Source organism: Penaeus chinensis, chromosome 33 (assembly GCF_019202785.1).
Source record: "Penaeus chinensis breed Huanghai No. 1 chromosome 33, ASM1920278v2, whole genome shotgun sequence".
In the NCBI taxonomy this organism is placed as follows: domain Eukaryota; kingdom Metazoa; phylum Arthropoda; class Malacostraca; order Decapoda; family Penaeidae; genus Penaeus; species Penaeus chinensis.
In genome coordinates this window covers 16,095,893-16,110,892 of record NC_061851.1, presented here as the reverse complement: position 1 = coordinate 16,110,892, position 15,000 = coordinate 16,095,893, and the positions used below count along the sequence as shown (strand labels likewise).

Sequence of the window (15,000 nt, the reverse complement as noted above, 5' to 3'; positions counted from 1 at the left end):
ATTTTCACGGAGGCTGTGAGCTCATTGTTGTAAAAGCTTGAATATGAAAGTCTTAGAGCAGAAGAGACTTTTGAGATCACATATTCAGGAGAAGGATATCTGTAACTAACTTGATTGTGGTAAGGATTGGGTTTACAAAGACCATTGATTTTGAAGAAATAATTGTTGTAGTAATTTCTTTTGAAAGGGCAATTTCCCAAGATTTATTATATTAAGTGAGTATAAAACAAGAGGTTTTGGTGATTGTTTGGCACTGTGCCTTCATCTGGTTGACTGAAGATTGTAGTCCTTCCATTAAAAAACAAGTTTCAAGTGGATTTGGATGGTACAAAACTGTAATATAGTTACCAGGAAAAAGTTCATTTCCAAATGCAGCTGCTGGTTTCTCTTGAAGATTTATTGTTGAGATTTTTATTTTATTTAGGAATATGAAAATGTAATAAATTTCTTTGATTTCTTTCCGTACCATGAGATTTTATTTTGATTTTTTATAATACTATTTTGAAGTATGACTAGAAAATATCATTTGTATTAAATATATTTATGGAAAGGAAATAATAACTAATGTCTGCTTGTACTTTTCAATAGACAATCAATTGAGACACTTCAAGAAATGTAGTAGTAAATTTAATGTTAATGTTGTAGGTTGCACCACATGATGAAAATTTACTTTTTAGATAATGGTTGTATTATTAATGACACGGGTCTGACCCATGTCAACTCATGAAAAGAGAGGAAGGAACTGATTAATTTTCTGTGTAATTCATATTTCAAGAGTATGATTAAAAGACTTGGAGATCTTGCACTTATGTAATCTATGATTGGTATAACAGTCTGTTTGAAGGTAGACATAAGTGCAAATCTGTACATGCCTGAATATATATATTAAATGGATGGATGGATGGATGGATAGATAGATAGATAGATAGATAGATAGATAGATAGATAGATAGATAGATAGATAGATAGATAGATAGATAGATAGAGATAGATAGATAGATAGATAGATAGATAGATAGATAGATAGATAGATAGATAGATAGATAGATAGATAGATAGATAGATAGATAGATAGATAGATAGATAGATACATACATATATATATACACTAATTCATTCATTCATTCATTCATTCATTCATTCATTCATTCATTCATTCATTCATACATACATATATAGAGAAATATATAAATAAATAAATTAGATGAGATTAGTGGAAATTAAATTAGAGTAGATAGATAATTAGATAGATGGATAAACAGACAGACAGACAGACAGACAGACAGACAGACAGACAGACAGACACACACACACACACACACACACACACACACACACACACACACACACACACACTCACTCACTCACTCACTCACTCACTCACTCACTCACTCACTCACTCACTCACTCACTCACTCACTCACTCACTCACTCACTCACTCACTCACTCACTCACTCACTCACTCACTCACTCACTCACTCACTCACTCACTCACTCACTCACACACTCACACACTCACACACACACACACACACACACACACACACACACACACACACACACACACACACACACACACACACACACACACACACACACACACACACAGAGGCAGCATACAGACAGATACATAAATACCCAGTATTTGTAATGTAAAGTTAGTGAGCAGGTTTTAAGCTAGATGATGTTTGTTTCTTGAAAAATATTCTCATATCCTTTTTAAAAGAAGACATAGAACTTTAGCATGGAGATAGTGTATAATTACTGTATATTTTTTGTAATTTTTATTTGATAAATAACTATTTAAACAGAGCTATATGTTTTTAAAGAAAGGGTAGTTTTGATGAAATTCAGCTATTTATGTGGAAACAGCTAAAGATAGAAGTCAGTAGTACCACAAAACTTGTGATGTTTCCTCTCTCTAAGGAAGATGTTTTAGTGTCAGTATATAAATATTTATTACCAACTGTCAAGACCCCACCTGTGCAGTTGCCCCCTTGCATACTTGGTACTCTCTTTGCTTGAACATAGTACCCTTTGTCTGAGGGTACTGTCTATTTAACTTTCTCAACCATCTGTGCAGTAAGTGATAAATATGATAAAACATTTACATTACCCAGGCTGACCCTATAGACATACACATTTACATTACCCAGGCTGACCCTATAGACATACATAAAGGTTACCTGAAGCAAGATGGAGAGAGCCAAAGAATGGACCAGAAAAGAACAATATCTACTAAAGATTATGGAATTATGGTTGGTCTATATCATCTTTGTTGTGTAAAGAAAAGAATAGAAAGGAAACTGTAGTCATAACCCTACAATTACAGTACCAGAAATATCATGGCATCACAGATTCTGTCCAGCCATTGGGCCTGGGAGTCTGCTGTGTGTAGCAGAACTTCCAGCTCATCTTGCTCTAGTGCATCGTGACGCCTGTAGCCATACCTATCGTGATGAGTTAGATTTTCATGATAGCTATAGGTGTGCCTGGCAGTAAAAGGTTAACTAACACAGATGTTATCAGAGTAGAATAGGAAGTTAATTTCATGCTTTATATCTTTTAGGGCAAAGTTTTTATTTAATATATGAAATTACTTATTTTGTTTTTATCTATTTCCAGTCTGCAATCAAAGCAAAACTAGTGGAGCTTGGTACATATGTAGGTAAGTAAATCTGTTGCACTATAACAGTTTTGGTTAAAATTGACTGCAATACAAAGATTTAACTGCATAGGACACTACTTATGAAAGAAAGTAAAGACAGCGTTATAAACTCTACCATGATATTTTTATATATGACATCTACTTTGCTTCAGATGAGGAACTACCAGACTACATCATGGTGCTGGTGGCGAATAAGAAGACGAAGGACCAGATGGACGATGACCTGAGTCTTTTCCTGGGCCACAATACTGAGCGCTTCACATCCTGGCTCCACCACGTACTTCAAAAACTCAATGCAGCTGCACTTTTGCAAGGTCAGTCAATAACGCTTTCCTCGAAAATTTGCAAGTGGGGAAACCTTTACTCTTGTATTTATTTAACCTTTTCTTATGATTTGTCTTGAATTTCCAACTTTTATTTTTATTCTGTATGTCTGATATGCAGATGAAAATTCAGAGAGTTATCTTAATCTGTCAAGTGTATTTATTTTTTTTATACAATATATTGAGGATTTATTATGTAGATTTTCACTGTGAAAAACATTACTGTATATTTTATGTATTGATGTCTATTATTTTTCCTAATTACCATGTTACAAAAAAATGAGAATATAAAGTTAAAAGTTATATTTGTTGGGATGTTATATTAGTTATATTTCATTTACTTTCTAGTCACTACACCACAAACAGATGACACTAAGAAGAAAGATGAAGAGGAGAAGAGGAAAGAAAGAGAAGAAGAAAAGAAAAGAGAAAGAGAGGAAGAGAAGAAACGTGACAAGGCAGAAGAAGGTAAGAGAGCCAAAGAGGAGGAGAAGAGGAAGCTAAAGGAGAAAGAAAAGGGAGAGAGGAAAAGAAAGTCTAGTGAGAAGAAGGATGATAAGAAGGAGAAAAAACTAAAGAAATCAGAATCTCCAGAATCTCAGGATAAATTTATCAAAGAGAAAAAATCAGTTGTGGAGCCTGTGAAGCTCACCAGGTCAAAAGAGGTCAGCAAAGAAAAGGAGAACAAGGAAAGAGTCAAAATAACAGCTCCTCAGGATGAACCATCCTTGGAGAAAAGCCAGCCTCCAGTAACCTCTACAGTGAGTTCCACTGGGGGCAAAACCCTCAAGAAGATCAAGCCGCAGATGAGGGGCAAAGTATCGTCGGCAGACATTTTCCGTGCCGAAGCTGCGGGTGGAGGGGAGACAATGAAGGAGGAGGAGGAGGAAGAAATTGAGGAGGACATGCTTGAGCTTAGAGCAGATATTGGTAAATACTTCTGAATTGGTTTTGCCATTCAGCAAAGGGTGATTTCATAATGTGTAAGATTGTGTATTATTATAACACTTCTTTTTCACATCATTTTAATATGTATATATATTTTTTTCTTTAGATGAATTGGTTCTCGAACTGGAAGAGGAGCCTGCACCAAGAAAGACCAAAGTTGACCAGAAACAAAAGACTGCAGTCTCGAAACCAGAAGTAAGAGCGGAGGTGAAAGCAGAGGCCAAGGTTGAATCCAAGGTGGAACTAAAGACAAAGACAAAATCCAAGGTCGAGCCCTCCAACCCCCCGGTTCGACTGTCTGCTAAGGAGAGACTGGGAACAGCTGTTGCACAAAAGACAGAGCAACCTAAGGAGAAGGTACTTTTGTCTGAGGAATTTTGAATTTCATGTTTTTGCACTTGATATTATTACTATTATTATTATTTTTAGGAGAGTGGTTTAGATTAAACTTTGCTGTTTAATATTTGTCAACTTTTTATTTTAAGGATATTATCATTTGTGACACGGAAATAAGTTTAGGTATAAGTTTGGACACTAACTTGTGTGTACATATGTGAACATATGTGAATAAATGCAAATGCTTGTTTTTTCTTGAAATTTTATAGAATATTTAATTTTGCCATATGACTTTATAGGAGGTGGCTAGTTTTCAAGACATTATTTTTCTTGAAATTTTATTGAGTAATGACTCAAAAGGAATTTATCTTCTCTCTTTTAATTCAATATTTTTGGTTGTTGATTAGAAGTAAATGTTTCTTTATTTAGATTTTATTTTAAACATCCTGATGTTAGTAAGAATCAGAAAATTCAGAAGTGACCTTCATATTTATAACAATTATGGACTAAAGACAGTATAGTACAAATGAGGCTTATTTGATGTCAGGGTCAGCTAGGGCTTAAAATAATAGTACAAATAAAATGCTGATAGCTTTTATTATTATTTTTTTTTCACTAAACAATATAAGAAAAAAAGGTTCCTCTAAGGGGCATTGAAGCACTACCAAGTGGTAGGTCCCCTTATTCCCCCCGCATATTCCACATTCTCCATATTAGTTGCAGATTTAGATAAAGAAAAGACCAGATAGTATCACAAATGTATCTTTATTCAACCTGCTTCACGATTTAGAACAAACAGGATTTTGAAAATAACTAAATGGAGTCATAGAGAAAAAGGTCTTACAATAAGAACAAGCCACTGAATTATAATTTTTCAGTTGCAATAGAATAACTTTATCTTCAGAGTATTAATTAGACATTATTTTTAATTTTAGGTGTCTGTGTTAGATCGCTTAGGAAGTTCAACGTCTGGTGGTCGTCGTGTGATCAATTTGCGAGAGGAATCAAGTTTCCCACCTCGTCCTGAGCCTTCTTCTACCACAGCCAGTAGTGGCATGGCTCGTGCTGTGTCTAGTGCCATAACTTCAGCTCAAAGATCAGTGTGTGTTTTGCCTTCATCCACAACTTCATCTGGTAAAAAGTTAGAGGTGAGAAAGACAATTTAGTTGTTAGTGTCTGTTATGGCATGTTGTAAGTGTAGATATACATTTTGTTGTATGGTTATGATTAGCAGGAGACAAGTTATATCTGTAGAAAAAAAAAATTACTGAAATTTGTTTTCCTTTTTGTTACCAGGCCCGTGTGAGACCTCTCATGTCAAAGCACATAGAATCAAGAAATGAATCCTCAAGTAGAGATAGAGATGGACAGTCAAGAGAGGTTTCAAGCCGATCGACCTCGAGAGATGTTCCCAGCAGAGCGACATCAACAAGGGTAGTGTCAGCTGTAGGAGCAGTCCTAAAAAGACCACATAGTCAGGTGAGTGTCCAGGATGAAAAGTATTATAAGAGTTTTTTTTGTGTTTGCATGTATATTTATAAAATTTATTTATCAGGGGAAAGGAGAATTCATTGTATTGGAATACTTTTGTGATGATACTGTCAGAATCTGACTTCAGTCAAATCTTTACATTTCAGGTGGATTCGGATGATGAGGGATATGATCCCAAGAAGCCTCAGTTGAGTGGCATGGCCAGCAAAGTAGAGGTAGCGTGATATGGTCTTTCATTTTTTTATGTAGCAGATGTACTTATCTATTTATTTATATATAATTTAAGCTAACAGTGTAACTGACATTAAATGGGCTAATACATCATAATATAAAGAATTATATTAGTCTAGAAAGTTAATTGCATATCCACTGAATGTAGTAGACATAACCATAGAGAAACATGCCACAGGATGATGTAGAGTAACTAGTTCCTTTCCACGTTGACTAAACCGGCTGACTCTCAGCTGAGACACTTAAAATGGGGTGGCTGGGCTTGAACCCTAAACCTGGCAATTGTAGTGCCAGTGTTGCAGCCCTCTTTTCTCTTCACTGAACTATGCCACCTCTGTTGTAAAACTTCTTTTTTTTCGGTGAGGTTTATAAAAGGACCACACCCGTCAGACCCGAACTCCAGCCAACAATCATGGGGGATCCCGTGGGGAACCGTTTTTTTTTTTTGGGGGGGGGAGGTGTGAATATAGAGGAGATGGCCAATAAACGGCAATTAAAAAAAGTTATATGAAGTGGAAACATGAAAAATCCGAGCTAAGAATCATAATGTAAATGATAAAGAAAGTGGAAAAATGAAAACAAATTAAATGATAGAGAAAGTAGAAAGATGAAACACCCGGGTCAAGAATCGTTCGCCGAAGATTCGAATCGGCGTTCCGAGATCAAACAAACGAACAAGCACATTCTCGGTCGCCGTGTTTCCCTAACCGCCCCCCCCCCCCCCCCCATTCGCCTCTCTCCGCTTCCGCCCAATGGAGGTAGTATGAGCGGCTATCAACGTGTTGACGAAGTTTAGCGAATGATTCACTGCCTGTTGGTTAAAACCTTCGCGCTGAAGACATTTATTCGCCTTCCAACAATCACTAATTATTGTCGTATCCGGCTCATTTTTTTCTTGGATGATGCCGAGAATCGTTTCGGCGTCTCGGGAAGCAACGGGGACAAGGAAAAATTAGTCTTGTCTGACGGCAGACGCCAAACACCCATTGCCCCTCTTTAGCGCGGCCAACGTTACATTTTCGCTTGCCGAATTTGCTTTCGTCTATTTACACAGTTTTATCAGTAGCACCTACTTTTTCACAGGTGCTTCGCAGACACCGAGAAACACGCACGACTCGACAGAAGCTAGCCCAGTCACAGACAGTTTCTTTTAGATAAGCCTAGTTCATCTGCAATTAGTTTAAAAGAAAATAATTTCTTAACTATAGATTATAAGAAAATACATTCGTTTCATTGTCTATGTGACTATTATCAAACTATGTATACTTTAATGTTGATCCTTGAAAGTGGCAGCGTACACGCCTATTGTTTATTTTCCTTGATTTTATCACATCTGAATAGTTTTTTTCTTTGTCTGTTCGGTAGTCTGCCCCACACTTTGCACACTCTATGGTATTCAGTATAATACCATGTTCTTTGCAAAAATGAACCAATTCCTCAGTTTCAGCTGATTTTTTTTTTTATTTGGGGGGGGGGGGGATACACCAAAGCCACTGTCACAGTCTTGACACCAGTCAGTCATACTTGAAGCTGACTGGCTGTCAAAGTGGCCATCCTTAGTTTATGCGCGCGAAGTATGAAATGAAATCATTGTAAGAAAAAATTAAACACAGGGGAAACACTGTCCTTATAAAGCACAAAAAATATTTTCAATAACATCTTAGGTTTATATAAGAAAACATATTAAGATATATACGTATGAGATGTACATGGAAAGCGGAAAGCTAAAAAATACATGATTTGTCGTGACGTCATGTGATGTTTCGAAATGCACCTGGACTCCATCTTCAGGTCTGGAGATTGAGATGGGTCAGACCTGAGGATGGATTCCAGGTGGATTTCGAAACTGTAAGTTGTTTAACTGGAATCGGTGGGCTTCTGCAGATGAATTTTGATATCAGTCAATGTAATTTTTCATTGCCTACAACGCTATGATCTTAGAATTTCTCCTAGTCGGTGCAATCCTTTTGTATACCTTAACCCTTTTATCAAATAAAGTGGCCACCACTTTTTGTTATTTCGCAAAGTTACATATATTTCTGGAAGCAAATCTAATAGCACACATTCTCTCATTCTCAGGTTACTCCAAGGCCTAGACGCCCAGGTGCCATCCAAGCGAATACAGCTCTTATCCTTCGAGCAATGGCTGATGCACACAAATCCGTAAACAGACCATCAAGGAACTTGCCAACAAAAGCAGAGCCTGTTCAAAAAAAACAAAAGGTAGATTCATGCTGTAATTGTTAGAGTTGATTGCAGTTCTGAATGTTCTTAGTTTGTACAGGTTCTTCGTTTGCACAGGTTTTAGTAATTGTTTATCCATCTGAATCCTTGCTGTTGATTTGCAGTTGTTCAAACCTTTCAATTTTTGTTCTTGATAATTATTCAAAAACTCCAAGAGTCTTATGTGTCTTTATTATTCTTTTCTAGGGTGAGTTGTTTACCCGAGGGTACCGCGAACGAGAACAGGCCCGCCAAAAGGACCTCCCTACTGAAGGTGAACTAAGGGTCAGAAAGATTGCCATCACAGTCCCTAATGCAACAAGGAAGGAGAGTGAAGAGCAGCAAAGAGATGAAGAAGACAAGGAGGAGATGATGCCAGGAATTACCAGCTCTTCAGATGCACTGGTGAAGGAAGAAGCAATGGAAGATGTTGTTCAGCAGGAGGAAGTCTGTGATGAAATGGTTCCTGGTAGGTTAATTTTTCCTTTTTTCGTTTCCTATTTTTTGGGAAGACTAATAAATATATTAGCAAGTGTCTGATTATTTATAAAAGAAAGACAGAACTTGCAAAAAAAATGTATTGAAATACACAGCAGATGGGGTTTGCATCTCCAAGATGAATATTGTTCTTGTATATAAATTGACAGGAGCTGAGAAGTTCAGCATTCAGTTCTGTTAGTGAGTCATGTTGACAGAAAAAAATAACACTCTAAATTCCTACTTCTTTCCAGAAGTTCCTTATGGTATGGAAGAGGTTGAGGAAGTTGAAGTTGAGGAGGAGGTAGTTGATGAAGGAATTGAGGAGGACCAACCTCTCCCTGGCGCAGACCCCCCACAGCCAGTAGTGCCTCATGTTGCAGGGTAAGATGTCTCAAGGATCAACTTTTCTGAAGTTTGCAGTTTCCAGGGGTTGATATTTGTGAAATGTGCTGTAGTTTTTCTTGTATTTAGACATGATCAGCTACTCTTATTTTATTGTGTTACTTTTGTCGTTAGATTTTTTTAATTTTTCTAATTGTTATTTAAATTATACAGTGAAGGAAACTTGATATCCCAAAATTAAAAGTAAAACATCCAGTGATGTAGTATTAGTTAACAGGTGTCATTCATATTTTACACATCAAGAAAAGGTATGTATGTGCAGAGAAGAAAACTATGTTCATAGTTTTTGCCAACTATCGCTTTTAGGGTATATATGATTAAGTGTACCAGTTATTGATGCAAATACAGGCACTAGAAGGTTTCTGTTGAAAGGGAGTTTCTAAGTTGTTGTATATGTGAGAGTATCTAACTGCATCCCTCTATGTCCCAAGAAAAAAGGAAGACTTGTAGTCTATGTATATCAGATTTGCAAATGAAGTTATCCATTTTGGTATTTAACAGTATTGCTCTGGATAGGCTTATTCTACCTCATATGATTAAGCAAAAATGGCAGGTGCTAGACCAAAGTCCTGCACAGGTGTCACCTCCCAAGTGTAAAGCAGGACTGCTGTTTAGTGTTTAACAGGCAGTTTGTAGTACATATTTATATGCATGAATGTATCCTTGTTTTTTTGCTATAATGGGGTATGCTCATCTCTGTATCTGTTCCTCAGGAGAGAGAACACCAAGTTCATAGTGACACTTGAAGGAGTGGATACCGATGTTTTTGAGATGAGAGATGATCCTCCTGACATTCGGTCCCGCCTTGGAGCTCGCCCCATCCGCAGTGATAGTCTTGAGGAAGTCGAGGTGAGGTTAATTTGTGTGTCTTGCATAGTGAAGTTATTCTTTTAGATGCTGTGAACTTCTGAAAAAAATTGTCTTAATGCTTTTATAGTGTTTTGTCTAAAACAAAGTTTGTGTTTTACATTAAGGAGTACATTGAAGAAGTAGAGGAGTGGGAAGAAGAGGAAACTTCAAGTGACATGACCCGGGGAGGCTCATTACCTGGTGTTGGGCTAATAGCAGGTGTCAAACCCCGGCTCAAGAGTGCCATCTCAGTGTCATCAGGGCAAGATGGTGGTAGGTTATAATGGACTTTAGTGATTCCTAAAGATGTAGAGGTTATATTTAGATGTGAAAATACATAAAATTTTTATGCTTTTATATTTGATATTACTACTGGTATTATTACGAGTACAAATGCAACTACAATCATTGATAAATACTGCTCTAACTGTTAGGACACTCTTTTGTCATTAACACTTGTTAATATCATTCTTGTTGTTGTTACTGCAAATAGTATTACCGATTCTGCCATTATTTTTGTAACTAGTGTCTTTACTATTACTGCCATCTTTATTTTTATATCTCTAGGTGGAGGCAACAAATTTGAGGAGCGCTGCAGGTACTGGCCTGCATGCAAAGCAGGAGATTCATGTCAGTACCATCATCCCACTCTGCCTTGCATGTAAGTAAAAATGAAATATATATATATCCGTATTCTTTGTTAGTATAGACATCTTACATAAGTGTATCTGGGTCTTATCAATGTTTTGCTTGACATTGTATTATAACATGATTTTTGTTTTGGAAGATATTTTATAAGTTTAAGTGGCATATAATTTTTATTAGTTGTATTACTACTTGTCAATAATTCAATAACATGAGAGGGAATATGACTTTGGATTTCTGTAGCAGTCATTCATGTCATCTCAGAGTTATCTCATGTAAAGAAAATCTGAAGCTGGTGAATGACATTGATTATCACTTGCACTCTCAATGAGGAAATAATGAGATGTATCATTGACATATTTTTGGCTAGGAGTTTTTAAAATATTGTTGAATAATAAAGGGAGAGGAGCGCAGAAATATCAGAGAAACGCTCAGTCCTGGATTACCTTTGTACCATTTTTTTTAAAACTGAAATTAGAGAAGTTTATTATTGATTAAGTAATTATTATTTCCCAGATCCTTTCCATCATGCAAATTCGGTGATAAGTGCCTGTACATACATCCTAACTGCATATACGATGCGGCTTGCACACGAAGGGGCTGTCCGTACACCCATGCAAGCACAAGAAGCTTAGCTCTCACAACAGGTATGATTTTTATTTGTATGCAGTTCATTTCTTCTTAGTAAAGAATTCCATTTGAAAACTTGATTAATTGATATTTAGTAGTGTAATTTGTGAAGTTCAGACTGTACCTAATGCGAATCTATGTGGCTATAATGTGAACCTAAAATAGATGGAAGTTGAATATTATTGATAATGATATTTGTGAACATCACTGACAAAATGAGAATAAAGTCTTTCTTGTTAAACTTATTTATTTATGTATGTAACAAAAAACATGTAAAATTGTATATTAGGGAACCATTATTTTTTGTAGTATCAGTTTCCACAAAATATTGCTTTTAGCTGTCAGGGATTTTATAACTGATTGTTAAAGAAATATTTCTTTAGATCATCCCAAATTCCTTTCTGATTTTTAAAGAGTGAATTTTCCACTTTGCTCTGGTATGGTGCATTGTATTATGTATTTAATTGATAGTTGCTTTAATACTAATCATTTTATGCATGATGGTTAATTACACTTGGATCACGTTTTCTTGAATTATAAAAAATTTCTTTTACTCACAGCTGCCGTAAGCATTAAACACAAAATACCCCCAAGTAGACCTTCCAAGATCAAGTGTAAATACTTCCCAAAATGCACCAACATGTCCTGTCCATTTCTTCATCCAAAGGTAAGAATCTGTATAAGATTTACATGTGGTGGTTTCAGTTGTAGCTGTAGGTATTTGTGATAATTTTTTGTTCGAAAATATTAAATGTATCTATGCCTAGAGTGCTTTATATATCTATTTTGTTATGCAAATTAAGCTGCATATTTAGTATAGACATTTAACTCTCTAGTAATGACTAAATGGCAATCTCCTTTGTTTCTTCTGTTTTTTCTGCTAATTTTACCAACACCCTGGTTTACTTTGCAGGCGTGTTTCTATGGCATGTCATGCACCCAGGCCAGCTGCCCCTTCACCCATCCTGATGTCACCATGCGTTCGAAGCTGAAGTGGATTGCCCCAAAGAGCACATCGCAAGTCTCGGCAGCATCTGCGCCAACAGATTTGATTAAAATACAAAACAAAGAAAAGGCTGTAAAAGAATAGTGTGGCCTTCAGACCACAAAGAATGATAGCAAATTCTATTTGTATATTCTTAAATCATCGCTTTGTAGCTGAGTAGCTATGTAGGTTATTTAGATAGATTATCAGCTGTATTTAATCAGAGTGTTAGGATTGGTAGATGTTTGATAGATATAAGTTTTCAGAATGGTAGATATATCTCTTTCGAATGTTTGATGACAATTCATTGTCAGGGGATTAGTGTTGTTGATAGATACTAAGATAAAATTATACATTAGAATGGCAGTATTAAAATAAACACTACCATTAGGGTTTTCTGAGAAATGAAATAGTTTTACTTCTGTAAGTGTAAAGCTAATGTGGATAAAGGGAAAGAGAACAAGAGAAGTGAAGAAACAAAAGAAGTGAAAGGATAGGTCTAAGTCAGAATATGGTTAGTTAAAGAATATAACTAATGTTTGTATTTAGTTGTAATGTTTGTTGATGAATTAAGAATGGAGGGTGGAAGAATGTTCATAGGATGTAGACTGTGTAAAAGGATTTCTCTTTTCTCTCCATATTCATTACACAGATGAGGGTCATGCCATAGATATGAAGTAATATTTCATTTTTTCAAGAACAGATAGTGTGTAGTGGCTATTTTGTATATTGCCATTTTTAATGATATATGTTGTTAAGTCAATTTTACATAGGCTGTGTTGAGGCAGTGATGTGCTCGTACAGAATTAAGAAGTTTTTATCTTCTTAAAAGATAATATCATGCAATCATGTGAAGATGAACAAAGCTATCTAAAGATATTCATTATGTCTTTCTTTATCTTCTTCTCTTGTCATCTTCTTCCCCTTCTTAAGGAATATATTAGAACTTATTTGTGTCATACAGAGACTTACAAATTATGTCAGAGGGTGAAGTATGAGAGATAACATTTTAAATTTTAGTTGTTAATGTGCAGAAATGTTAAGAATGCTCAATATAATTGATAGTGCTTTAGCAGCTAAATCATTTCCTTGTTTCCTAAGAATTGACAATAGTTGGTGTTGATAATCAGTTTACCATAAAAGCTTCCTGTCCAAAACCTCTTGAAAGTCACATAGCATTATTTGAATGTAAGATTAGCTGAATTATTTTTAAAAAATCCACCCCACAGTAGGTCTCTCAAGTGATATACTAAGTAGTCACAGATTAGTGACAAGTTTGAGAAGTATCTTTTGGTACTACAGGTTGAGACATTAGTGGTATTAGATTACTGTTATATGCTTTATAGGAATCAGTAGATTAGAAATATAATAATATAATTTTGTATGAGAGATCTTGTTATTCTCAAAGTGATGTCATGCCAGGGTTATTAGTATAAAGATAGGCTTTCATCTCATTAAGAAATGATTCATCTTCTGATACTTGTTTCTCCTAACCTTCACTTATACTTTTATTTCCTTGAGTCCTTATAGTAGTTATCCAGGATTTTGCAAGTCTCTGTGTTATGGGTGTTTTAGAATTCACAAATCTTATGGAGTCTTTGCACAATTATAAGCCTTTTCTTTTCATTGTTCTTGTTTTATTCAGTAGTATCACACTTAGGTTAGTGTCACTTACAAACTGGTGAATAAAGAACAAGAAAAGCTTTTTTTAATTTATTAATGAATGATGCATTTTTTGTAGTCATACATTCTGTTGTACTGGAAATAAGTTTCATTTTTGAAGACATAATATTTATAAGGAAAAGTAATTATAAGTAAATGATTGTAGTTTATCATATAGTATCACATCCAACATCTTTCCTAGGGTGTATTTAAATAGAACAAAAACAATTTTGCCAAGTTCTTCAACTCTTGGTTTGTTAATGAAAATAAGCTGGTGGAATACACTACAGCATTTGTGAATTTCCCTGTTTTCAAATAAGTATATATATTGTGAACTTTTGAGCTTATTGCAGTATCTTTTATGTTGTAAATTTTCATCAGAGAATCTCGGAAGGGAAAGCTTGCTAAAGTAAGTTATGAATTAGTTGTTAGTATTTCAATGTGTTTTTTCTGTACATCAATTACTGGTCAGACTGGTCTCAACATCCTATGTTTTTGTCTGTTTACATATCTGCATGAGCAGGAAGTGTTGACTGACTGTTAAGATACGCATAAAGATATACAGCTATGTACATAATTAAAAGAGACATATTTGAACTGTGTAAATAATATGACGTATGATTCTGTTGTTCCTGTCATGGTTAGGGCAATTATAAAGTTCACTGGCATTAATTATTTTAGACAAAGTTAAACTTTTTCTGACTTGTTATTGTGAGTTTGGAGGGAGAGAACAATGTACTTTTTATATTTGCAACAATATAAGATTTTGATTTTGATTTCAAGAAAGTGGTTTTCTTTTATGTTTGATTACCTCACGTATGTTCTACATTGTTTTTGTCTTCAGTTTATTCTTTTGGGTCTTTTCTTTTTCTGTGTTTTTGTTATGGGATACACACTAGATGGTTTGATTTTTATATATGCCAAGTACATTACACTATTATGATATATGTACCAGAAAGTTCTTAAAAAAAATGATAAGTTTATGGTTTATCTAATAGTTGACCTTCAAAAGTAAAAAAAAAAAAAAAAAAAAAAAAAAAATATATATATATATATATATATATATATATATATATATATATATATATATATATATATATATATATATATATATATATATTGGACT

General features: G+C 35.0%; 1 protein-coding gene across 3 annotated transcripts in view; it reads left to right on the top strand.

The window, feature by feature from the left end:
• The window catches only part of LOC125043018 (zinc finger CCCH domain-containing protein 14-like), a 16,459-nt gene that overhangs the window by 481 nt on the left and 978 nt on the right, over window positions 1-15,000 (top strand). Inside the window, exons 2-17 of one of the 3 annotated variants that reach the window (XM_047638960.1) lie at window positions 2,627-2,669; window positions 2,822-2,983; window positions 3,341-3,460; window positions 4,047-4,297; window positions 5,212-5,424; window positions 5,573-5,755; window positions 5,914-5,982; window positions 8,078-8,221; window positions 8,429-8,690; window positions 8,953-9,082; window positions 9,817-9,952; window positions 10,078-10,225; window positions 10,520-10,613; window positions 11,114-11,244; window positions 11,788-11,894; window positions 12,141-15,000. The exon at window positions 12,141-15,000 is cut by the window's right edge and continues 978 nt beyond it. In XM_047638960.1, coding sequence (XP_047494916.1) covers window positions 2,627-2,669; window positions 2,822-2,983; window positions 3,341-3,460; window positions 4,047-4,297; window positions 5,212-5,424; window positions 5,573-5,755; window positions 5,914-5,982; window positions 8,078-8,221; window positions 8,429-8,690; window positions 8,953-9,082; window positions 9,817-9,952; window positions 10,078-10,225; window positions 10,520-10,613; window positions 11,114-11,244; window positions 11,788-11,894; window positions 12,141-12,317 — 2,370 coding nt within the window. In that variant the 3' untranslated portion in view covers window positions 12,318-15,000. Of the gene's footprint in view, window positions 1-2,626; window positions 2,670-2,821; window positions 2,984-3,340; window positions 3,923-4,046; window positions 4,298-5,211; window positions 5,425-5,572; window positions 5,756-5,913; window positions 5,983-8,077; window positions 8,222-8,428; window positions 8,691-8,952; window positions 9,083-9,816; window positions 9,953-10,077; window positions 10,226-10,519; window positions 10,614-11,113; window positions 11,245-11,787; window positions 11,895-12,140 lie in introns of all 3 variants that reach the window. The other 2 variants (XM_047638959.1, XM_047638956.1) reach the window with 2 other exon arrangements.